We start from the raw sequence: 26,368 nt of genomic DNA, 5'->3' as shown, positions 1-26,368 counted from the left end.
CCTGGAAAAACTCAGCAGGTCTGGCAGCATCGGCGGAGAAGAAAAGAGTTGACGTTTCGAGTCCTCATGACCCTTCAACAGAACTGATTCAATATTAGGAAAGGGGTGAAATATAAGCTGGTGGGGTGGGGGGGGGGGAAGAAGTGGAGGTGGGTGTGGTTGTAGGGACAAGCAAGCAGTGATAGGAGCAGATTATCAAAAGATGTCACAGACAAAGGAACAAAGAAGTGTTGAAGGTGGTGATATTATCTAAACGAATGTACTAACTAAGAATGGATGGCAGGGCATTCAAAGTACAGCTCTAGTGGGGGTGGGGTGGAAAGAGTAGCAGGGCATTCAAGATTTAAAAATAATGGAAATAGGTGGGAAAAGAAAAATCTATATAAATTATTGGAAAAAACAAAAGGAAGGGGGAAGAAACAGAAAGGGGGTGGGGATGGAGGAGGGAGTTCAAGATCTAAAGTTGTTGAATTCAATATTCAGTCCGGAAGGCTGTAAAGTGCCTAGTCGGAAGATGAGGTGTTGTTCCTCCAGTTTGCGTTGGGCTTCACTGGAACAATGAAGCAAGCCAAGGACAGACATGTGGGCAAGAGAGCAGGTTGGAGTGTTAAAATGGCAAGCGACAGGGGGTTTGGGTCTTTCTTGCGGACAGACCGCAGGTGTTCTGCCAAGCGGTCGCCCAGTTTCCATTTGGTCTCTCCAATGTGAAGGAGACTGCATTGGGAGCAACGAATGCAGTAGACTAAGTTGGGGGAAATGCAAGTGAAATGCTGCTTCACTTGAAAGAAGTGTTTGGGCCCTTGGACGGTGAGGAGAGAGGAAGTGAAGGGGCAGGTGTTGCATCTTTTGCGTGGGCATGGGGAGGTGCCATAGGTAGGGGTTGAGGAGTATGGGGTGATGGAGGAGTGGACCAGAGTGTTCCGGAGGGAACGATCCCTACGGAATGCCGCTGGGGGGAGGGGGTGAAGGGAAGAAAACGGGGTGCGAGGAGCTGTAGTCGAGGTAGCTGTGGGAGTCGGTAGGCTTGTAATGGATATTGGTGGACAGTCTATCACCAGAAATTGAGACGGAGAGGTCAAGGAAGGGAAGGGAAGTGTCAGAGATGGACCATGTGAAAATGATGGAGGAGTGGAGATTGGAAGAAAAATTAATACATTTTTTCCAAGTCCCAACGAGAGCATGAAGCAGCACCGAAGTAATCATCGATGTACTGGAGAAAGAGTTGTGGGAGGGGGCCGGAGTAGGATTGGAACATGGAATGTTCCACATACCCCATAAAGAGACAGGCATAGCTGGGGCCCATGTTGGTACCCATAGCCACACCTTTTATTTGGAGGGAGTGAGAGGAGTTTAAGGAGAAATTGTTCAGTGTGAGAACAAGTTCAGCCAGACGGAGGAGAACAGTGGTGGATGGGGATTGTTCAAGCCTCTGTTCCAGGAAGAAGCTAAGGGCCCTCAAACCATCCTGGTGGGGGATGGAGGTGTAGAGGGATTGGATGTCCATGGTGAAGAGGAAGCGGTTGGGGCCAGGGAATTGGAAATTGTTGATGTGACGTAAGGTGTCAGAGGAATCACGGATGTAGGTGGGAAGGGACTGGACAAGGGGAGAGAGAAGGGAATCAAGATAACGAGAAATGAGTTCCGTGGGGCAAGAACAGGCTGACACGATCAGTCTACCGGGACAGTTCTGTTTGTGGATTTTGGGTAGGAGGTAGAAGCGGGCCGTCCGAGGTTGGGCGACTATCAGGTCGGAAGCTGTGGGAGGAAGATCCCCAGAGGAGGAGGTCAGTGACAGTCCTGGAAACCATGGCTTGATGTTCAGTGGTGGGGTCATGGTCCAGGGAGAGGTAGGAGGAAGTGTCTGCGAGTTGACGCTCAGCCTCCGTGAGGTAGAGATCAGTGCGCCAGACAACAACATCACCACCCTTGTCAGCGGGTTTGATGACAATGTTGGGGTTGGACCTGAGAGAACGGAATGCAGTAAGTTCAGAGAGAGACAGATTCGAATGGATGAGAGGAGCAGAGAAATTGAGACGACTAATGTCACGCCGACAGTTCTCAATGAAAAGATCAAGAGAAGGTAAGAATCCAGAGGGAGGGGTCCAGGTGGAGGGAGAATACTGGAGGTGGGTAAAAGGATCCGTTGAACGGGGAGAGGACTCCTGCCCAAAGAAGTGAGCATGGAGACGAAGACGGCGGAAGAAGAGTTCAGCATCATGCCGAGCCCGATATTCATTGAGATGAGGGCGTAAGGGTATGAAACTAAGTCCTTTGCTGAGCACTGAACGTTCGGCGTCGGAGAGGGGAAGGTCAGGGGGTATAGTGAATACACGGCCAGGACTGGGATTGGAAGATGGGGTGGGGACGGAGGGACAGGCAGGGGTGGAGAGTCCTAGATGGGTGTTGGTGTCGATGAGTTGTTGGAGCTTGCGTTCCTTAGCACTTGAGTGAAAGAGAAAAAGTTTCTTGTTGGAGTGTTGGATGAGACGAAGAATAAAGTGAAATTGGGGACACGCGCAGCTTTGAAAAAGCGGCGGTGCTGCTGGAGGGAGAGGTCAAGTGTGTTCATACGGCGGTGCATGGCACTGCGTGTGGATCATACACTTTTAATATTAGTGCAAAGTGAAAATCACTTCTCAACGGTGGCAATTTTTCAGTGTGAACACACCATTAATTTCCTTAAGTCCCATTCCACTGTGTAATTACTGAACCTCTGTTCTCAGATAGATTTATAATATCTTGTTCCCACATAAAGCAAACGTTGAGATTGAGGATATTTTGCCAATCTATATTGACATAAAATAATAATTTTCTGAGGGCAAAGAAAATTGCTTCCAAAACCTCCACAGAAAATTCAAATAGGACAAACCAGCAGTTAATAACAAAAGTGTGATTCTGCAATCCAGTGCCAAACAGTTAGGGCACTGCACGCATGATACTGCCATTTTCTGTCTATTAATTTTAATAGATAGAAAAATGACTGACTCTGCCTTGATATATGGGCTGGATATGACAAACTGTAATTTGGACATTCCAATATAGAATTTAAACTTTTCAGTAAAGCCTCAACCAAGATGTTAGAATCTTCTCTTACTTTGCGCTGATTTTACTTTTAAAGAGCTGGATGAATATTGGTTTATGGACAGGTTAACTGGACTGACTACATGCTATAAGTACAGATACTAATGACTATGAAAGGGGTTACTGCAAGTTTACTAAATTATATGCACTTCAAGGTACGTTGATTCAAAATACATTCCACTGCTAGATTATGTAGGTGTACATGAACAAAAATTTAATTTAGTGATTAAATAGAGTAAACACTTCTGCAGCAACTTGTGGGAAATGCAGCAAGTATGATATACCTAAGATGGTCAAGGATGAACACTAATATGGAAAATGAAAGAAATTCATTATTTCATTTCTTAGTTTACCTTAGGGGATCAAACGGACATACTGCCTTACTCAAGGAGATGAAATAGATTGGACAAAGTATCTGGGAGAGTACATTGTTCCTTTTATGGATCATGCAAGATTTAGATGGTCAAAACTTGCATTTCCTCAATCCATGTTTACATTCTTACGTCCTATAGAAAACCACAATCCTGAAATGGAATTATGCATCTCTCGGGTCAGCTATGGCAAACCAGTTCTGAAACATACGGCTACTATATTCTACTGTTTAAAATCTTTCAGGAGCCTTCTTTGCACACACCAAGCTCCCTGTTAAACTGAGACAGAATTGCCAGTGAAAAGTCTGCCCTTAGTGTGGGGTACATGGCTACGTTCAGTGACCAGTAGATTGAGAAGAGATTAACATTTTTCTTACTGAGACCCTAACTGACCTGTTCAGTTACGAATGAATTTTCCCTTAATCTGCAAAAAAGCTGTTGTGCTGTGCCCTATAAAACAATTTAGATAACTTTGACAGTGACAATGGAATTATACCTTGGTCAAGGAGACTTGTATATTTTCTCTGTACTTGGGGGCAAATTGGTAAGTGAGTATGCAAACTGATACAACTTAGGAGCTAGGGGAATTAAATACAGCCCATTAGGGCTAGGGTGCGCTGAAAGGTTTCTTGGAAAAATTGTTTATGCCATAATCCACATTAGGGGTTAGAATTAATCTCTGCCGACATGCATCTAGATGAAATATCCACCAAGTCTTGTTCTTAGGTGTGTTTGGACACCCAAATGAGAAACCACCTTTTTAAGTTCAAAAACATACTTGAGGAATCAACATCATAATCGGTCCCAAAAGTTGATCCTGGAATGAGAATCTTTCTCCAATTATAGGACACCTTAGCTTAGTTTAGAGCTACAATCAAGAAGAGAGCAACAGATTCCATCTTACAGCTGGTGACATTGCATTAAGAGCCCTTAAAAAGTCTTCAAGGTGGGATCTTTTCAGTGAAGTCCTATTTCTTCTCATGAATCACTTCTAAATAAAGGTCTGATTATTACAGTTAAAGCTAAGATGATCTTTTCAGATGGCACTGAAGCCTATGGGCAGCTTGTGGGTAAAGGGGTCAGGGCAGTGGCAGGTTGTGTTAGAGGGCTGATGAGATCATGCAATTTCCAGTACATATTTGGAAACATGTGAAATGAGCTAATAAATGAACTGAATAACTTGGATGATACATGACTGATGCTGGGGAAATGCAAGAGAATGTTTACAGGAATGGTGGCATAGTAGTAATGTTATTGGACTAATAATCCAGAGACCTGACCTGACTTGTGATCTGGAGTCAAATCACATCAAGTGGAATTTAAAATTAATTAAATAAGACTGGAAGGAAAAGCTAGCTTTTGTAATGGTGCACATGTAACTAATGGATCATCATGAAAACCCATCTGGTTTACTGATGTCTTTTTGGGAAGAAATCTGCCTCTTTACCTGGTCTGGCCTGGCCTTCATGTGTCTCCATGCCCACAGCAAAGTGGTTCTTTCTCAACTGCCTCTGAAATGGCCTAGCAAGTATTAAACTGCTACACAAAGTCAAATAAGCACCACCTGGCATCAACCAAGGCACCGGCTATGAGACACATTCTGCTCAGTCGACCCTGCAAAGTCCTCCTCACTAGCAACTGGAGACATAAGCCAAAATTGGGAGAGTTGTCCCACAGACTAGTTATGCAACAGCCATACTTACAGAATTATACCTTCCAGCCAATGTCTCAGACACCATCACCACCATCCCTGGGCTTGCCCTTCCCACTGGCAGCAGAGTGATATACAGTCAGGAGGGATTGGTCCTGGAACTCCTCAACATTGGTTCCAAACCACTTGAAGCCTCATGGCATGAGGTAAAACATAGACCAGGAATCCCGCTAATTACCACTCACTGCCTTCCCTCAACCCATAAATCATTACTCCTCCATATTGAACACACCTTGGAAGAAGCATTGAGGATAGCAAGGACACACAATGTACTCGGGTGGTGGATTTCAATGTCCATCACCAAGAGTGGCTTGGTAGTACTATTACCAAACAAGCTGGTTGAGTGCCATGGGACATATCTGCTAGACTGGGCTTGCACCAGGTGGTGAGAGAATCAACAAAAGAGAAAAGCTACATGGCCTCATCCACATCAATTTACCTGTTGCAGATGTACCTATCAATGACAGCACTGATAGGAGTGACCATTGCATAGCCCTTATGGCTGCAAAGTCTCTTCTTCACATTGAGGATGCCCACCAATGTGTTGTGTGGCACAAAAGCTCAAAACTGGACATCCATGAGACATTGTGGATCATCAGGAGCAGCAGAATTATATTTAACCAGTCTGTAACCTCATGGCCCGGAATGTCACTCACTTTACAATTACCATCAAGCCAGAGAACAACCCTTGTTCAATAAGTGTGGGAAAACATGCTAGCAGCAGCATTAGGCATAGCCAAAAATTAAGTACCAACCAGGTAAAGCTACAACACAGGACTACATGTATGCCAAACAGCAAAAACAGCATGCTATAGACAGGGCTAAGTGATCCCACATCCGACAGAGCAAATCAAAAGTCTGCAATCCTGGCACACCCAATTGAAAGATGGTGGACAATTTAACAATTAACCACAGGGGGCTCCACACAAATCACGATCAGAGCCCAGCACATCAGTCCAAAGACAAGGTTGAAACACTTTAAATCACCTTCAGCTAGAAGTGCAAGTGAATGGTCCATTTCAGCCTCCTTTGGAGGTCCCCAGCATCACAGATGCTAGTCTTTAGCCAATTTGATTAATTCCACATAATATCAAGAAATGGCTAAAGGCACAAGATATAGCAAAGGCTCTGGGGCCTGACAACATCTCAAGACTGTAGTACTGAAGGCATGAACTCGAGAATTAGCAGTGCCCCAACCAAGCTGTTCCACTGCAGCTACAACATGGCAACTATCCCACAATTTAGAAAACTGTCCAGGTATAGCCTGTCCACAAAAAGCAGGAGAAATCCAATTTGGCCAATTACCACTTCATAAGCCTACTCTCTGTCATCAGCAAAGTGATGGGAGGCGTGATTAACAATTTTATCAAGTGAAAATTTATTCAGGAATAACCTGCTCACCAATATTCAGTTTGGGTTCTGCCAGAACCACTTAGCTCCAGACCTCATTAAGCCCTGGTTTGGAGCAGAATTCAATAGGTGAGGTGAGAATGCCTGCCCTTGACATCAAGGCAGCATTTGTCAGAGTGACAGGCAGGACAGAGACAGGCAAACCATACTTCTTTCCTCTCACCAACTGTCTGTAAGCAGAAGGTGTTTTGAATTATTTTTAAAGTGTGCTGTGTTTTCCCAATGGTGCCGTTTATGTGATCCAATGTACTAATAACTCACAGCAAACTTATGATTAACTCAAAAAGTTAGTTTATTTCACATTCAAAACCCAGGGAAGGAGTTTTGCAACTTCTCACCACACATACAACACACAGACACAGAAAGGGGGGAGTAGAAAAAAAGAGTTTTACAACTATGGATAGTAACAGGTAATAGGGAAGGCAAATGGAATGTTGGCCTTTATTTCAAAGGGAATGGAGTATAAAAATAGGGAAGGCTTGCTAAAACTATACAAGGCACTAGTTAGCCATACCTGGAATACTGTGAACAATTTTGGTCCCCTTATCTAAGGAAGATATACTGGCTTTGGAGGCAGCCCAGAAAAGGTTCACTAGGTGATCCTGGGTATGGAGGGATTCTCTTATGAGGAGAAGTCGAGTAGGTTGGGCCTGTACACATTGTGAGTTTAGAAGAGCAAGAGGTGACCTTATTGACACATAAAAGATTCTTAGGGGGCTTGACAGGGTACATGGGTTGTTTCCCCTTGTGGGAGAGTCTAGGACCAGAGGATGTAATCTGAGTAAGGGAGCACCCATTTAAGACAGAGATGAGGAGGAATTTCTTCTCTCAGAGAGTAGTCAATCTATGGAATTTTTTTTACATCAGAGCGCTGTAGAGGCTAGGTTGTTAAATATAGTTAAGGCTGAGATAGACAGATTTTTAATCAGTAAAGGAATCAAGGATTATAGAGAAAGGGCTGGAAAGTGGATTTAGGATTACCAGAGCAGCCATGATTTCACTGAATGGCGGAGCAGACTCAATGGCCTACTTCTGCTTTTACATCTTATGGCCTTATAACAGTACAAGAAGCACAGAAATGAATATAAGTTCACGTGATTTCCAGAGTCCAGAGTCAGAGTCCAATGAGGAGTTCTTTCACGTAGGAAAATGGAATTGTAGAGTTCTCTTTACAGTTGATGCTGATACCACAAGGTGAAATTGGTACCACAGAGACTGCGTCAGTTCTGCAGGTGATGGTAGGAAATCTTACAGCAGAGACAGGCTTCGAGGGGCAGGCTGTTGCTCAGCCTGGAGTTCTACTTCTTGGTGTTCACCAACTGGATATCAAACAGCAGACTGCCTATGAGACCAAAGATGTAATGTTAAAACTGTCCAAATGGCCAGAGGCTTGGGTCATGTGACTTGGCCCATTAATGGGTTAATTGCAGCTTAATAATCAGTTTCCATGCTTCTTGAGAGAATCATTAGGAAAGAGACGAGGTGGCTATTAGCATCTCTTCTGGTATAATGACTTTCAATCTCTTTCTTCCGTGATAGTTCAGGTTGGGGAGCCAGTTCGTCTGCATTTCCTCTACTTTTGTTGATTACAAGAGATCTGTGCAATGAGGTATCTGATTCCAATGGATGAGAGGAGAATTCTTTTGTTTTTGTACCTTCTGTTGATAGCTTCCTGAACAAAGGCCAATCCAGTGGTTACGTGACTCATAGCAGCCATCTTTTCGGTTCAGCAAAGGGTCCATTTTTTTTTTAAATGGCAAAAGAATAAAGTTTTGGATTTCTTTTCATGTCATATTGACCTAACAACGTCCAATTCCGCTACACCTCTTTCCCCCACCAGGGCGGTCTCAGAGCTCTCCATGTCTTCCTCAAATGGAAGCTCAACTAGACCCAACCAACACACTCTCTCCACCTGGGTAAGCTTGTTCTCACTGAAGAATTTCTCCTTCAACTCCACTTACTTCCTCCAAATAAAAGGTGTTGCTATCGATACCCACATGGCTCCCAGCTACGTCTATCTTTTTGTGGGATATGTGGAACATTCCTTGTTCCTGTTCTACTTAGGCCCCCTCCCTCATCTCTTTCTACAGTACATTGATGAACGTATCAATTGCTGCCTCTGCGACACCCTAGTCTACTCCTCAGTCATCCCTAATAACCCCTCCCTTCCCCACGGCACCTTTCTGTGTAAGTATGAGAGATTGAACACCTGCCATTTCACCTCTTCTCTTCTCACTATCCAAGACCCCACACCCACCAAGTGAATCAGTGATTTGCTTGTGCTTCTTTGAATTTAGTATACTGCATTCGCTGTTCACAAGATGGACTCCTCTATATTGGGGAGGCCAAACATAGACTAGACATTCATTTATTCTGCAAGCACAATCTCGAACTTCTGGTTGCTTGTCATTTTATTTCTCCACCTTGCTCCCATGCTTTCTGCCCATGGCCTGCCACAGTGTTCCAGTGAAGCTCAATGAAAGCTTGAGGAACAGCACCTTATCTTTCGAATCAGCACTCTACTCAACAGCTTTAGATCATAACCTTTTCCTCAACTTTGCCTGTGTTTTTTTTCTTTTTTTTTGTTTTGCTGGGTTGGTGTAGTTTTGTATCTTTCTTTATCCCTTCACGTGGTTTTCATGTAGCAATTCACACCTTATTTTCATGGAATCACACAGTGCAGAAGAGGCCCTTCGGCCCATCGAGTCTGCACCGACACATGAGAAACACCTGACCTACCTACCTAATCCCAGTTACCAGCACTTGGACCATTGCCTTGAATGTTATGACATGCCAAGTGCTCATCCAGGTACTTTTTAAAGGATGTGAGGCAACCCGCCTCCACCAGCCTCCCAGGCAGCACATTCCAGACTGTTTTTCCTCACATCCCCCCTAAACCTCCTGCCCACCTTGAACTTGTGTCTCCTCGTGACTGACCCTTCAATAAGGGGAACAGCTACTCCCTATCCACCCTGTCTATGCCCCTCATAATCTTGTACACCTCGATCAGGTCACCCCTCAATCTTCTCTGCTCCAACGAAAACAACCTAAGTCTATCCAACCTCTCTTCATAACTTAAATGTTTCATCTCAGGCAACATCCTGATGAATCTCCTCTGCACCCCCTCCAGTGCAATCACATCCTTCCTATAATGTGGCGACCAGAACTGCACACGGTACTCCAGCTGTGGCCTCACCAAGGTTCTATACAACTCCAACATGACCTCTCTACTTTTGTAATCTATTTTGACACAAGCTTTTTGTCATTACTATATCCAATACCATGAAATCTTTTGCTATTTAACCTCCCCTGCCGTCCACCCTATCACAGACCTTTGTTCTTTCTGCCCCCTTCTCTCTTCTACTGGCTTAAAAACTCATGTTTCCATCTTTGTTCAGTTCTGATGAAAGGTCACGACCTGAAACGTTGGCCTCTAGACAGGTAAGGGGAAATCGGGAAAATTATCAGGTAGGCCCGCCTGCCTTGAGAGAAAGTTCTTGCTAAGCTGGGACCTTCATACCTTCATTGCTGGGGCAGGTGTGAGCTGGACTCAGGCCAGCCAACTTGGGAAGAAATGAAGAGGCAGCCACAGGGGTTTCCAGGTGCTGAAGTGGGCTGTTTAAAAAGCCCACCTCGGTACCATGGGACTTTGTCTCCATGACAAAAAAAAGGAACTCCAGCACTCTCCCCTCACATCCCCTTCACCCTCCAAACACTCCTAATGCCCCTATGTCCCCTTATGTCTCTTATGCCAGGCCCTACCCTTCCACCCATCTCCTCAGGCTCCTCATATCCCCTATGCCAAGCTCTGTAATTTCACCCACTCCATGTCCCCCTGTGCCAAGCTCTGCATTTCCACCCACCCCATTTCCCTTCATGGCCCTTATGCCAGGATCTGGCATTGGTTCTAAAAAGGTGTCCAGTGGGTCAATGAACACAGTAGTGTAAAGCAGAATGAGTAAAAAAAAAACTTTGGAAAAACGTAATCCATCGATCATTTTATCCTGTGAAAGAAAAAGTCTGGATATGATAATAAAAGTGTCAATCAGCCAGGCCCATTGAAATTTCAAAAAACCACAAACCATAAACACTTAAATCCATTTGAGTTATGTCGTCAAACATTGTGGAATTGACCGCAGAGATTAGAGAGCCTGAGTTGTGAAACAAACAGTTGCTCCCCAGAGGAAACAGTGTTCTGTTATTCTAACAGAAAGCTTGGCTCTCAGCCAAATGTACATAATGAGGCTTGGCTGAGAGCTCAGATATCTTTTAGAATAATAGAAACCTGCACCCTCCCAGAAAACACTTTGATTGACAGCACAAGTTCGCTGATCTCTGCGGTCAATTTCACAGTATTTGCTGACCTAACACAAGTGGCTTCATGTGTTTATGGTTTTTGAAACTTGAAAGAGCCTGGACGATTGACAGTTATTAACTTGCCGTCCAGACTTTTCTTTATAGGAGAAAGTGATCAATGGATTACATTGTTTCAAAGCTTTTTTACACATCCCACTTTAGACTGTGGTATTCATTGACCCATTGTACACTTTCTAGAATCAATGGGTATGAAAGTGCCAGGGTCTGGCATAGATGACATGATGAGACATAGGGGATGGGTAGAAGGGCAGAGCTTGGCACAGGGGGCATGAGGCGTTTAAGGGGGTGAGTGGAAGGGTGGAGCTTGGTATGTGGGGGGTGATGGGATGTAGGAGGTGGGTTGAAGGGCCAAACCTGGTACTGGGGAATGAGGAGACGTAGGGAGAACATCAGAGGGACCTTTAACCTTACCTTTTAAAAGATCCCCACTAGAGTTCACGACTCCCTGAACCATGGCTCTTTAAAAACCAGCCAAACTCCATGGAAATTGTGGAGGAGGAGATACCTATTTCCACAATGGAGCTGGCCAGGTCAGGGGTGCCAGATGGGGGCTTCTGACAGGAAGCAGCCTGCATCCTTTAAAAACACTCTCGAAAGTCATACAACCCAGGATTGGGGTTGGGAATCCCGGAATCGGGACTGTCTACCATTTTTAAAGGGGGTTCCGAGTCAAACCAACAATCCAGGCCATTAATCCAGATGAAAATCCAGACCATTAGTTCTGTTTCTCCCCACAGATGATATCTGACCTGCTGAGTTTTTCCAGCCTTTTTGTTCTTACTTCAGATTTCCAAAAATTTTGCAAACAATTTTACAAAATTCCTCTGTGTCTTGGATCATAATTAAAATAATGGAGACCCAATAACCATCTTCAGCTGCCTCAATGACATTCCCTCCCCATTAAGGTCAAAAGTGAAGATGTTCATGTAAAGTGTACCACTCCATTCGTAACTCCTCAGATAATGAATCAGTCCATGTCTGCATGCAGCAAGATCTAACAATATTCAAGCTTGGTTGATAAGTGTCTCAGAAGTGCAAGGCAATTACCATCTCCTACAAGACAGAATCCAACCATCTCCATCTGACAATCAATGGTATTACCATTGCCGAATATCATTTACATTCTGGCATGTACCATTCACCCACTGGGAATTCTGTGGAGAGTAACCTACCTCCTGATTCCCCAAAGCCTGTCCACCATTTTCAAGCACAAGTCAGGAGTGCGATGGAATACTCTCCAGTTAGTTAGATGAGTACAGTTAAGGTAAATCACTGAATGCATCCCACAGCTCTGACAAAGGGGATATTCAAGGGATTCAGGGTAAACATGTTCCCACAAAGAAAAAGGGTGGGTTAGCCAAATCTAGAGCCCCTTGAATGTCAAGGAGCTTGCAGAGTAGGATAAGGTAGAAAAGGAAAGCTTATATCAGACACTGAGAACTCAATACCACGGAAAGCTGAGAGAAGTAAAGAAAGAGGTGCGGTGAAATCAAAAATGAAATTAGGAAGCAGAGGGCATGAAAGAATAATGGCAAGCAAACTTGAGAACTCAAAAATGTTTTATCAATGCATTAAGAGTAAGAAGATAACAAAGAAAAGAGTAGGGCCCATAAATGAACAAAAAGGTAACCTATGTGTGGAGCTGGAGAATGTAGGTATGGTTTTGAATGAATACTTTACATCTGCCTTCACAAAAGAGGGGGACAATGCAGACATTGTAGTTAAGGAGTAGGGGTGTGAAGTATTATATGTGGTAAACATAGAGAGGAAGTATTAAGGGGCTTAGCATCCTTGAAAGTGGATAAATCACCAGGGCCAGATGTTAAAAGAAGCCAAGGAGGAAATAGCAGAGGTTCATTATCAAATCATTACTGGATACAGGTGTGGTGCTGGAGGACTGAAGGTCTGGTAACGTACCTTTGTTTACAAAGGGAGCAAGGCACAGACCAAATAATTACAGGCCTGTCAGTCTGACCTTGGTGGTGGGCTAATTATTGGAATCAATTGTAAGGGACAACATAAACTGTCACTTAAAAAGGCATGGATTAATCAAAGACAGTCAGCATGGATTGTTCAGGGAAGATCATGTCTGACTAATTTGGTTGAATTTTTTGAGGAAGTAACAATGAGGATTGATGAGGGTAGTGCAGTTAATGTGGTCTACATAGATCTTAGCTAGACTTTTGACAAGGTGCAGCATGGAAGGCCGGTTAAAAAAATAAATGCCCATGGGACCCAGGTGAATGTAGCAAGGTGGATACAAGGTTGAATACAAGGTTGACTCTGTGGCAGGAAACAAAGGATAAATTGTTGATGGGTATTTTTATGACTGGAAGGCTGTTTCCAGTGGGGTTCCACAGGGATCAGTACTAGATTCCCTACTTTTTGTGGTATATTTTAATGATTTGGATGTAAATGTAGGGGGAATGATCAAGAACTTTGCAGATGACACAAAGGTTGGCTGCAGGGTTGATAGCGAGGAGGACAGTTGTAGACTTCAGGAAGATATCAATGGACTGGTCAGGTGAGCAGGAAAGTGACAAATGGAATTCAACCCAGAGAAGTGTAAGTGATGCATTTGGGGAGGTCAAACAAGGCAAGGGAATACACAATAGATGGGAGGATATAGAGAAGAGTAGAGGAAGTGAGGGACCTTGGAGTGAATGTCCACAGATTCCTGAAGGTAGCAGGACTGTTTGTTAACGTGGTTAAGAAAGCATATGTAATCCTTTCATTTATTAGCCACAACTTGAGCAGCGTGTGTAGTTCTTGTAACTGCATTACAGAAAGGATGTGATTGCACTAGAGAGGATACATTGGAGATTTATGAGGATGTTGCCAGGACTGGAAAATTGCAGCTATGAGGAAAGATTAGATAGACTGGGGTTGTTCTCCTTGGAACAGAGGAAGCTGAAGGAAGATTTGTTTGAGATATACAAAATTGTGAAGGACCTGTATGCAGAGAATGGAAAGGGCCTATTTACTTCAGCAAAGAGCTCAGTGACGAAGTGGCGTAGATTTAAAATGATTGGTAGAAGCATTAGAGGGAAGATGAGGAAAAGAAAATTCACCCAGAGGGTTGCAGGGGTATGAAACTCATTGTCTAAAAGGACAGTAAAGGTAGAAAGCCTCAACTAAAACAAAATGTCTGGATATGCCTCTGCAGTACCGTAATCTGCAGCGCTATGAACCAAATGCTGGAAAGTGGAATTAGGCTGGGGAGTTCATTTTTCAGCCGGTGCAGATGCTACTGGCTAAATGGCCTCTTTCTGTGTCGTAAACTTTCTATGATTCTAAGGCAGAGATGAAGACTGAGTGGGAATTGGTATAGGTTGGAATAGAGTTATGACTCAGTTGATAGCACTCTCACCTCAGTCAGAAGGCTGTGCGTTCAAGTACCACTCCAGTGTCTGGACACAATGATCTAGACTGATACTCTAGTGCAAAATTTAGGGAGTGCTGCACTGTAGGAGGTGCTGTCCTTTAGATGAGAAGTTAAACTGTTGCCCTGTCTACTTTTTCAGGTGGACATAAAATATCCCAAGACATTATTTCGAAGAAGAGCAGAGAAATTATCCTTGGTATAAAAACACAAAATGTTGGAAATACTCAGTAGGTCTGGCAGGATCTGTGGAGAAAATAAACAGTTAATATTTCAAGTCTGAAAGCATTCATCCCGAGTTATCCCTGGTATCCTGGCCAATATTTATTCCTCAATCAACATCATAAATACAGGTATCACACTCATGCTTGTGTGAGTTTGGTGTGTGCAAATTGGCTGCCATGTTTCCTCCATTACAAAAGTGACTACACTTCAAAAGTACTCATTGGCTGTAAGTGCTTTGGGGTGCCTGATGGTCACGAGAAGCACTGTATCAATGGAAATCTTTATTTTTATACATGCAGTAGAATATTGCATGAGCTGAACTTAACAGGATGGGAGGCAAGTCACAAAGGCATTGGAACAGTCGAGTCTAGAGATGTCAAAGGCATGGATGGTAGTTTTAACAGCTGATGGTCTGAAGTAGAAACAGGTTATCTGAGAGATGGAGAGGATATGCGAGTCAGGAAACTCACTTTGGGGCTCAACAGGACATCAAGTTGCAAATCGTCTAGTTTAACATGTGTTCAGAAGAAGAACAACATATTCTAGCACATGGTACAGGAAAACTACATCAATGAACAGTAGTGATCATCCAAGGCAGGGATTTGTTAAACAGCTAATTTTCTCCACAACAGATGAAGTTTTTACAGTTTTCCTAGTTATCAACTCAAAAGCACAAGTGAAGTTGGCCATTATTTTTTCTGTACCCCCAATTTGACTGTATTTGGTTGGCAATATGAACATTTTCCCTTTACAGGCAATGGTAGTTCTCCTATATATCTCTAAATTTACTGGAAAGAAAGTCTGTTCCCAATAATTTACTTAGGCCATAAAATCTTACTTGTGGTCCTTCTGTGAGCTCATCAAGTACAGCCAAAACATCCTTCTTCCATTGTCCTACTGTACTCTCACCAAACCATCCTTCAGAAGCACCACATCCCGTATAATCAAACCTTGTAGAGGCAAAGCAAATGTTGTAATACACAACGATTCAAACTACCAGGTTAATGAATCACTTTAAGAGACAAAGTTAGAGGAAGTTATAGCCACAAGAGATGCCAACTCCACCGCCTCCTAAATCATCAGACAAACTCTTAAAAATCAAGAGATTGGCATAAAGATCATAAGTTGCTATTTTTTTCTTCAAACGTAAATAGATTGACAACTGATTTAAAAATCTCAATAGTGGCTTATTTAATCTTTAAGAGGCCAGAGCTCTTTACAAAACTATATTAATGCATTTTAAAACATTTTACAAAAAAAAATTTTAAAAATCCTACCCATTAGACCTGAATAGCCCAATCAGAGGAGAGGTTCAGTGTCATGTTTTCTTGGTCAAGGCCAATGAGTCAGAAGTAAAGGCACCGGATGTGTAACTCAGGCCTCATAGCATGGCCTGGGAGAGGAAAGGGGTCAAAAAAGAAATGCAGGAAATACTCAGCAGGTCAGGGAGCATCTGTGGAGAGAGAAACATTTAACATTTCAGGTCTGTGACCGTTCAACAAAAAATCTGGGGAAAGGTCACAGATTTGAAACGTTAACTCTGTTTCTCTCTCCACAGATGCTGCCAATCCTGTTAAGTATTTCGAGCATTGTCTGTTTTTATTTCAGATTTCCAGCATTCACAGTATTTTGCTTTTGTACTGAAGGAAGAGGGTTCATTATCATATCTATGCATTTTTATATATTAATCTGTTAGTTAGATTGATGTATCTTTTACGTTTAGATGAACTGGGCTGCAAGTCTTAATTTTTAATGTCTTTCTGAGCATTTGTGTTAATTAACAATGTACTTATATGTGTGTTATTTATAAATGCATGCATGTGTGTCTGTTTATTCACTAAGATATCTGACTTGACCAGTGAGTGCGTTGTTAATAAATGCATTTATCTGTGTGTCATTAGTCAGTGCATTTATGTATCCCTATCAGCTGTAATTACATGAAGCTTCATTCCTTAATCATGTCCAGTTTAAACAGCTCTCATTGTGCACTGTCCTTTTTACCATTTTTTCTTTCCAAGATAACTGGTCTACTGCCCTATTTAGCATGTGGAACTTGGAACCAGTAAAGTACATTTATTGTTGACTGTTCCCTTTCCTTTTCAGCTTTTATTTCAAAACTAATTAGGCTCTGGCCATTGTGCCCTGGATGCAATGCTACAGAAAGCTGCAAATTCTCAAAGACATTTGGCACCAATGCTGTGTGTACAGTTGGTCATCAGGTATTTAAACAAGAAAGATCTAGTAGATCAAGGTCCAACAGCACCAAATTCTGGATCACTACCTACCCCCAACTTCCCATTATTCACATGGTCACACAAAGTATGTCAACAGTAATCTTGCTCCAGCTTCAGTATTCACGAAGACTATGGGCCCTGACAACATCTCAGCAGTAGTACTAAAGACTTGTGCTCCAGATCTACCCATGCCCCTAGACAAGCTGTTCCAGCACAGCTACAACACTGGCATCTACCCAACAATGTGGAAAACTGCCCTTGTAGGTCCTGCCCACAAAAAGCAATCCAAATCCAATCCAGCCCCATCAGTCTTCTCTTGATCATCAGCTGAGTGACAGTGGTGTCATCAACAATGCTACCAAGCAGCACGCACACAGCAATAAAACCAGCTCACTGATGCTCAGTTTGGGTTCCACCAGGGTCACTCTGCTCCTGATCTCATTACAGTCTTGGTCTAAAAATAGTGACTGCCCTTGACATCAAGGCAGTCAATCACCTCTGTTCGAGGACATCACAGCCTGGAAAAAAATCTCAATATTTTAGAGCCCTCTCGTGAGATTGTAAGTAAAGCTCAATTTTACTGAGAAATTGCGGCTCTCAGGATAAATTTGCGTCTAAAATTTGAATGACCTACACTATCTAATTTCTGTTTGCTATTGCTTAAATTAAATCAATGTTCAAATTGCACAGAACATTAGACTGCTTTGGTTTGTTGATTTTTGTTGTAGATAATTTTTCAGATTTTCAAAAGTCGGGTTTTCCAGTTGAGAACTCACTTGTTCCACTGTAAAAATCTGTATGTCTAACCCACACGTGCAAAGCATCTCACGGTCAATCTCCTGTCAATTAAGATTTCGATGGAGTAATTTTCTTTGTTTAAAAGGAAATAAAACAAATCCAAGGAACCATAGACCTTAATGCTGGTGATAAGAAAGATAATGAAACTTTTACTCAAAAATGCAATAGCAAATACCTAGAAATCAAAAACTTAATAATGAATAGTCAGCATGGATTTCAAAAGGGAAAGTCGTGCTTGACCAACTTTATTTGATCTTTTGAAGAACTATAGATAAGGGTAATGCAGTAGATGTAATATACTTGGATTATCAAATGTTTCAAATAGACACATAAGTAAGGTCAGAACATTTAGAGTGTAGGGGGCAAGTAGCCGAATGGATAGCAAGCAGGCTACAAAACAGAACACAGTGGGTAGAGGTTAAATGTAATTATTCATATTAGCAGTAGTGCAAAGTCAGGTTCTACAGGAATTCACATTGAGACCACGGTTGTTTAGTAGCATTTATATAAAATGGCTTGGTCTCAGGAATCAGAGTATAATTTCAAAATTTATAAATTATACCAAATTGGGTGGCACAGTTAATAATAAGAAAAACTGTAATAGAGTACAAGATGTCAATAATTTGCTGAATTAGTGTGTAAATGGCAAATGAATGTCAATGCAGACAAGTGTGAGGGGAGCAAAGGAATCTTGGGATAGATTCACAATTCATTTAAAGAAAACAACCCAAATTAACCTGGTGCAAAGAAAATTCACTATGATGATGTATTATCATGACTGGGGTCTGGGTGTCTTCGATAGAAGAGAGCTGGAAACCATTCTATTGCAAATTAATGAACATTTATTGACTACACTTTTTACAGAGACAGACTTTAGCAGGATTCCACTAGAACCTTCTTCCCTCAGTCTCCAGTTTACATGTGATCTGGCATCATCTAACATCACTGACAATGCACTTTAGCTATTAGCATAATAGCTATTACCTTTTTATACCACACCTCCCCCCAAATCTTTCATGCTACTCAAACTATTTATATTTTTATCCTGTTCTCGCCCACCACCACCCCCGCCCCCCAAAAGTCACCGTCAGGCCCTCCGAGTCAGGGCTCACGAGGTGGCTTAATCTGCCTGATCATGTCCTCGTTTCTTTTGGAAGAGGGGTAGGAACACAGGCATCCTGTGAACAAGAATGTCAACAATGCTGGTCAGGGCATCATCCCCTTTGTCAAGGCACTCAATTCAGGCCTGTAAAGGCTACCTGCTGGCAGATACCAATGCCAATCTGCTGCTTCTGAGGATGCCTCAGCTGACTAAGCAAGATACAGGGTGACCAATTGGACTCAAAACTCGGCCAGGTCGGTTCTGGTCCCGGGTCCAAACAGAATGGAATGCTAGCAGCTTCAGCACCTTATGGCCGTGGTCAAAGGAGACAGCCTGCTTTGCACAATGGTGATCCTCCTTCTGCTGGACTCTATCCAACCCGGTCTGTGATACCTGGTTCAAGAGTATCTGGGAGACTTGGAAGGAGTACACGCAACCTCCTACCCATTAGGAGCTTCGAAGGAGTCAGACCACTGTGTAAAGATGTGCATTGATAACTAAGCAAGGCCAGGTTGGCCTCGCTATTGGCCCGTGGCTTTCTAGGCAAGCTGGTGATGTGTATGAAACCATATGATTCAGTGGAGTGCTTGAAGAAGTCATTAGTGCACTGTGGCACATTATCCAAAATGACCATATGCTGGATGCCAGGTGTGGTGAAAGTCTCCTTAAGTATAGCAATAAGTCAAGGTGGGGCCATGTAGTCATTTGACCTCAAGCCATTGGGAATAGTAGTCAACGACAATGAAAAAGGTTTTACCCTTGTAGACAAACAGACCTATTCTGAGGCGCTCCCATGGGCAAGATGGGAAAGATGAGGTCATCATGGGTTCCTTGCAGTCTTGCCTATGGATAGCACATGTTAGACAAATAGCGACCATGTCTTCAATGACTCTCAATAAACCAAGCCACCAGACAGGGTTGCAGGCTCGTACCGAGCACTTGGTAATGCCCAGCTGTCCCTGGTGTTAAGTGCTGGAGAATGTCTAGCCTGAGGACACCGGGGATAACAATGCGGTCATTTTAGCAGGTGATCCAGAAGGCTAAGATGACGACGTTTGAAGTACTGCTTTAAAATACAATTAGCTGAAACATATGCAGGCCAGCCAGTGATAGGTCCTGAATTTGCATGCATTCAGCATCGGCTTTCTGAGTTGTACAAATTTTTTCCAATTTTTGAGCGATCGCTGACAGAAACTCGGTTGACAAAGGATATATCCACAACAAAGGAGGCACCATTTTATGCAGGCTTGCCCATCGGGATGTGAGATACAGCATCTGCCGTGGTCTGGAATTTGCTCTAAACTTATTTTGTGCTAGTGTCAAAGCCCATATGGCATAATCGGAACTTCTGGATTCAGGGTGGCATCCTTGCCAGTTCCTTGGTATTGATGAAGGTTACTAATGGCTTATGATCCATCTGTATGGTGAATTTGAGTCAGAGGACATAATCAGAGAACTTTTCACAGATCCACGAGAATACTTCCTTGGTGACAGCATTCAGTATCCGTTAAAGCCCTGGAGGCTTAGTAGACTGGCTGCTGGGAGCCATTGCGCTGGGTTTGAAATAAACTGATCTTAAGCCAATGGAGGTAGCGTCGGCTGAAACATAGTCGGGAGTTCCATGGGCCAGGGCTTTGATAGAGATGAACATGTGCTTGGTTGTGTCAAAGGCCCATTGTCGGTGTGTCCCAATACCAAGCCTGGCCCTGTTTAAAAATTTATCTCAGAGGTCCATTGATGTGTGTCAGTTGGGCAGAAACTTGCCATTCCCATAAAGCGTTGGAGTTTGGTCACATTAAGGTGTGGCAGAAAATTCTTTTCGGCTGCGTCTTTTGGGATCTACCTTGACTCCTGAGGCAGTGACAATATGGCCCAGGAAGTTGATGGTAAGTTTGGAAAACTCACACTTGTGGTTTAGTGAGGGACCTGCAGATGTGACAGTACTGCCCGTATTCTGGTATCATGTTCCAACGCGGTGGAGCCATGAATGAGAACGTCATCCATATGATAAATGACATCTTCAACTCCCTCTAAGCATTGGAAGCTTTCAGATGCTGAGGTGCTTCCAAACGGAAGGTGATTAAAACCTAAAGGGAGTGATAAACGTAATTAAGAGTTCGGAATCTTCATGCAGTGGAAGTTGTCAAAAGCCACAGCTGACATCTAATCTTGTGAAGACTGAGCTGCCCATGAACTTCGGCAACTCACATTCACAGATGCCACTGGGGTGAATTTCTTTTTCTACCACCTTATTCAATTGCATAATGTCAACACAAATATACAAAGAACCGTTAGGTTTAGTTACAGGCACCAATACCAGAGCAGCAAGTAATGGGCTGGATGACAGGTGATATCACTCCCTGGTGTAGCATGACATCTATCTCCCTCCTGACCTTTCATAAGAGAGGGTGTGGAACTTTCCGCAGGGCAAATAGCACACTGGCTTAGCAGTTGGTTTCAAGGTGATATGATATGTTATTTGTAGCTTCCTCAGTCTAGTGAACAATTTAGAGATTTCTCTCCTGAACTCGTCAGGTCTATCTTGAATGCCTAGCCAATCTATCTTGCAAATAAGGCAAATCAGTGCAAGCTCCACGGATCAGTAGAGAGGACTCCCAATTTTTGATGATGTAAAGGACTTTAGTCATTTTTCTTCCTTTATATTAAAGAGTGGCAGTTGTCTGGCTTGGACCTTCAGTGGAGTGCCCCCTGGGCCATGGAGTCAGATGGTGGATGGCTGGAGGAAGCCAGGTTTCAGGCAGGTATGTTATCAGAGAGAATGGACAATCCCACTCCTGTATCCAATCTAAAATGTTGTCTTGTGGCAACTAACCATTATGTCGGTGTCCAAACATGCCCTTTGGATTCTGTGAACTTAGCTAAAAAAAAGTGGTTGATATTCATGAGGATTTTCTAGTGCTTTACAAGCTGTTGAGTGTAGCGTTCCATCACAGCAGACTGTTTGTTAATGCCCGCCCCTGTGTCAGGAGTGGCACTCTGCGTCGGTTAGACAGGTGTGGCAGTGAGGTGGTCGCTTCATGCCACAACAGAAGTACCTAACAATGGCCGCAACCATGCCTAGTTTCTTCCTGCATCATCTGCCTCAGCTGCCTTCCTCCCTTCCCAGCCCATCTGGCCAAACTTCCTCCAAGGTTCTCTGGCCTAGCCCAGAACTTGCATCTTTCTCTGCTTTCCTCCTATGTCTGCTCTAGCCCTCTCTGAACTCATCTTGTCTAAAAAACCCACCTAAAGCTCACTCGATACTATTCTCGTTAAATGGAGGACCAGATAACTTCCCTACCTGGCTCTCATGTTAGTTGCTATTGTTAACAGCTCACTCTCCACCCAGGTACAGTCTCCCATTCGTGCAAATCAGCTGTCATCATCTCTCTCCTCAAAAGTCAGCCTTATCTCCTCCATTCTTGCAAGCCAAAGCAAATCTCCAACTTCCCTTCCTCCCCAAAGTCCCTGAATGTGTTGTTGCCCCTCAAATCTGTGCCATTCTTTCCCAGAACTCTATGTCTGAATGCTTCCAATCAGGCTTCTGCCCTTGTCACAGTACTGAAATGACTCTTCTCAAAGTCGCATAGGATTGTGACAAAGGTAAACTGCCTCTCAATTCATAACTTGTTAGCATCTCTTGACATGGCTGACCACACCATCCTGCTCTAAAGTCTCTCCACTGTCGTTCAGCTGGGACGAACTGTACTCACCAAGCTCCAATCTTTTCTTTCTAACCATAGTCAGAAAATTGTCTGCAATGGCTTTCCTTCCCATTACTTAGGGGTCCCCCATGATTTATCCTTGCCATCCTTCTATTCCTCATCAACCTGCTGTCCCTGACACCATCTGAAACACAAGTTTCCATATGTATGCTGAAGGCACCCAGTTCTACCTCACCAACACTGTTCTCGACCCCTCAATCGTCTCCAAACTTAGTCCTATATCCAGTACTAGGTGAGCAGAAATATCCTCCAGTTAAATAGCCAAAGTCATTGCTCCCCCTCCACAAACTCCGTTCCCTAGCCACCGATTCCATCTCTCTCACTAGCAACTGTCTGAGGGCTAACCAAACTGTTTACAATCTTGTATCATATTTCTCCCCAAGATGAGCTGTCAACCACATATCATGCCATCACTAAGACAACCCATTTCCACCTTTGCAACATTACCCAACTCAACCTCCACCTCAGTTCATCTGCTGCTGAAACCATCAAGTTACTACTAGAGTTTGCTATTCCAACACAATCCTTGCCAGCCTTGGATGTGCTACCCACTGCAAACTTGAAGTCATACAAAATTCTGTCGCCCACTATCTGACTCACGAAGCCCCATTCACCGATCACTCCAGTACTACAATGGCTCCTAGTTAAGCGATGCTTCAATTTTAAAATTCTGACCTTGTTTTCAAATTTATTTTTTAATTCATTCATAGGATGTGGGCGTCACTGGCTAGGCCAACATGTATTACCCATCCCTAATTGCCCTTCAGAAGGTGGTGGTGAGCAGCCTTCTTGAACCGCTGCAGTCCATGTTGTCTAGGTACATCCGTTAGGAATGGAGTTCCAAGATTTGACCGAGGAACGGTATTATATTTCCAAGTCAGGATGGTATATGGCTTGAAGAAGAACTTCCAGGCAGTGTTCCTATGCATTTGCTGTCCTTGTCCTTCTAGATGGTGGCAGCCGTGAGTTTGGAAGTTGCTGTCTAAAGAAACCAAGTGAGCTCCTGCAATGCATCTTATAGATGGTACACACTGCTGTCACTATGCGTCGGTGGTGGAGGGAGTGAATGTTTGTGGATGGGGTGCCAATCAAGTGGGCTGTTTTGACCTTGACAGTGTCAAGCTTCTTGAGCGTTGTTGGAGCTGCACTGATCTAGGCAAGTGGATCATACTCATGACTTGTGCCTTGCAGATGGTGGACAGGCTTTGGGGAGACAGGGGATGAGTTACTTGCCGCAGGATTGTTAGTCTCTGAACTACTCTTGTAGCCACAGTATTTAAATGGCTAGTCCAGTTCAGTTCCTGGTCAATGGTAAATCCCAAGATGTTGATAGTGGGGGATTCAGTGATGGTAATGCCACTGAAAGTCAAGGGGTGATGGTTAGATTCTCTCTTGTTGGAGATGGTCATTGCCTGGTGTGAATGTAACTTGCCACTTGTTAACCGAAGCCCAGTTATTGTCCAGATCTTTCTGCATTTAAACATGGACTGCTTCAGTATCTGAGAAGTCACGAATGGTGCTGAACATTGTGCAATCATCAGCGAACATCCCCACTTCTGACCTTATGGTGGAAGGAAGGTCATTGACGAAACAGCTGAAGATGGTTGGGCCTAGGACACTAACCCGATGAACTTCTGCAGTGATGTCCTGGAACTGAGATGATTGACCTCCGACAACCACAACCATCTTCCATTGTGCTAGGTATGACTCCAACCAGCAGGGAGTTTCCCCTGATTCCCATTGGCTCCAGTTTTGCTGGGGCTCCTTGATGCCACACTCGGTCAAATGCTGCCTTGATATCAGGGGCAGTCACTCCCAGCTCACCTCGGGAAGTTCAGCTCTTTTGTCCATGTTTGCACCAAGGCTATAATGAGGTCAGGTGCTGAGGGCCCTGGCAGAACTCAAACTGGGCGTCAGTGAGCAGGTTATTGCTAAGCAAGCACTGCTTGATAACAGTCGATGACCCATTCCATCACTTCACTGATGATTGAGAGTAGACAGATGGGGCGGTAATTGGCCGAGTTGGATTTGTCCTATTTTTTGTGGACAAGAGATACTTGGGCAATTTTCTACATTGCCGGATAGATGCCAGTGTTGTCAATGTATTGGAACAGCTTGGCTAGGGGCACGGCAAGTTCAGGAGCACAAGTCTTCAGTAATTTTGCCAGAATATTGTGAGGGCCCATAGCGTTTGCAGTATCCAGTGCCTTCAGCCGTTTCTTAATATCACGTGAAGTGAATCGAATTGACTGAAGACTGATATCAATAATGCTGGGGGCCTCTGGAGGAAGCCAAGATGCATCATCCACTCGGCACTTCTGGCCTTACCTTTTGAACTGATGTGTTGGGCTCCCCCGTCATTGAGGATGGGGACATTTGCGGAGCTTCCTCTTTCCGTGAGTTGCTTAATTGTTCACCACCATTCATGACTTGGTGTGGCAGGACTGCAGAGATTAGATCTGATCCATTGATTTGTGGGATCGCTTAGCTCTGTCTACGGCATGCAGCTTATGCTGTTTGGCACGCAAGTGGTAAAGTGGTCCTATGTTGTAGTTTCACCATGTTGACACATGAGTTTCACCAGGTGGACCACATGGGTTCTTATGGCAATCGACAAAGGTTTCATGGTCATATCAGACTTTTAATTCCAGATCTTTATTAAATTCAAATTCCACCATCTGCCATGGTGGGATTCGAACCCGGTTCCCCAGAACATTAGTGTGAGTCTCTGAATTACTAGTGGAATGATATTACCACTATGCAACCATCTCTCCCAAATATGAAAGGGGCAGCAGGTTAGGTGTCATTCCATCAAAGACACATTTTTCAGGTAACCCAACAAAGATGTTTGCAAAAGCTGAGCCTAGGGGGATCCTATGGCAACACTATCTATTTGGGCGTACATGGTGTCATTAAATCTGAATTCAACTGTGCAAGTTGCCAACTTCATAAGTTCAATGAATACGGATTCACGCAATGGTGGCGGGTCTAGATCACCATGATATAGTGAAGAAGCGTATATACCTATGGCTTCCTTAAGTGGAACATTGGTGAACAGGCTAGCAATATCAATTGAACATATGGACACAGCATTGCCATTGATATGCAAGTCCTGTGTGGCCTTCGCAAATGTGAAGGAGTCCTTCCCGTGTATGTGGAAAGCTTGGTCAAAACTGGTTGTAACAATTCGCCCAACAATTTGGCCAAATCATGTTATGCAGAACTGGTCAAAGTTAAGATGAGGCATAAAGGGACATCACCTTTGTGTGCCTTGGGCAGCCCATACATACGCAGTAGCTCATCGCTCTTACACATGACCAGCAAGTTCCAACGACCTCCTACCCTCGCATATTTCCAATTTGTGGATGATACGTTTGCTATATTTAAATCTGCAGCTCCATGTAACAATTTCCTTACATTTCTTAATGGGTTCCATCCTGCGCTCAATTTCATTATGAAATGGAACAGTCAAATGAACTCCCCTTCTTTGACGTACTAGTTGAGAAATTTGCCAGGGAATTCTCTATCACAGTCTACCGCAAGCCTACCTTTGCTGGTCAATATATGTGTTGGATTCTTACAGTTCCACACGCTATAAGCTAGGTCTTATCGGCAACATCATAAATAGGGCCCGAGCCATTTGCTCACCGTGCAAGCTTAATGTTAAAATAGGGTGCATCAAAGGCATCCTGCAGGATAATGGCTACCCTGATCAGATCATTTTGCGCTGTACATCACGCAAACTCATAAACAGGCCTACGGCCATCACTTTTGGCCCTGAAAAGTGTCCAGTCAACCTCAGATTACACTGGAAGGGCAAGGTGTCTCAAAAATTTGAGCAACACGTAAAGCTAGCTGTTTCACGCTGTTGGTAAACAATTGCAACACGAGTGGTATTCGCCACTACCCAGGATGCTGCCGTCAAGCCAGAAGGATGTTCTGCCTATCACAC

At 43.6% G+C, this 26,368-nt stretch overlaps 1 protein-coding gene across 1 annotated transcript in view; it reads right to left on the bottom strand.

Annotated features, from left to right (window-relative positions):
- The window catches only part of LOC121284451 (palmitoyl-protein thioesterase ABHD10, mitochondrial-like), a 79,434-nt gene that overhangs the window by 36,912 nt on the left and 16,154 nt on the right, over positions 1 to 26,368 (bottom strand). The window contains exon 3 of the mRNA XM_041199922.1: positions 15,396 to 15,507. Within this exon, the coding sequence (XP_041055856.1) occupies positions 15,396 to 15,507 (112 nt within the window). The remainder of the gene's footprint in view (positions 1 to 15,395; positions 15,508 to 26,368) is intronic.

The sequence above is a fragment of the Carcharodon carcharias genome, chromosome 11 (assembly GCF_017639515.1).
Source record: "Carcharodon carcharias isolate sCarCar2 chromosome 11, sCarCar2.pri, whole genome shotgun sequence".
In the NCBI taxonomy this organism is placed as follows: domain Eukaryota; kingdom Metazoa; phylum Chordata; class Chondrichthyes; order Lamniformes; family Lamnidae; genus Carcharodon; species Carcharodon carcharias.
The sequence above is the reverse complement of the archived record's forward strand: the minus strand, read 5'-3'. Positions and strand labels throughout refer to the sequence as shown.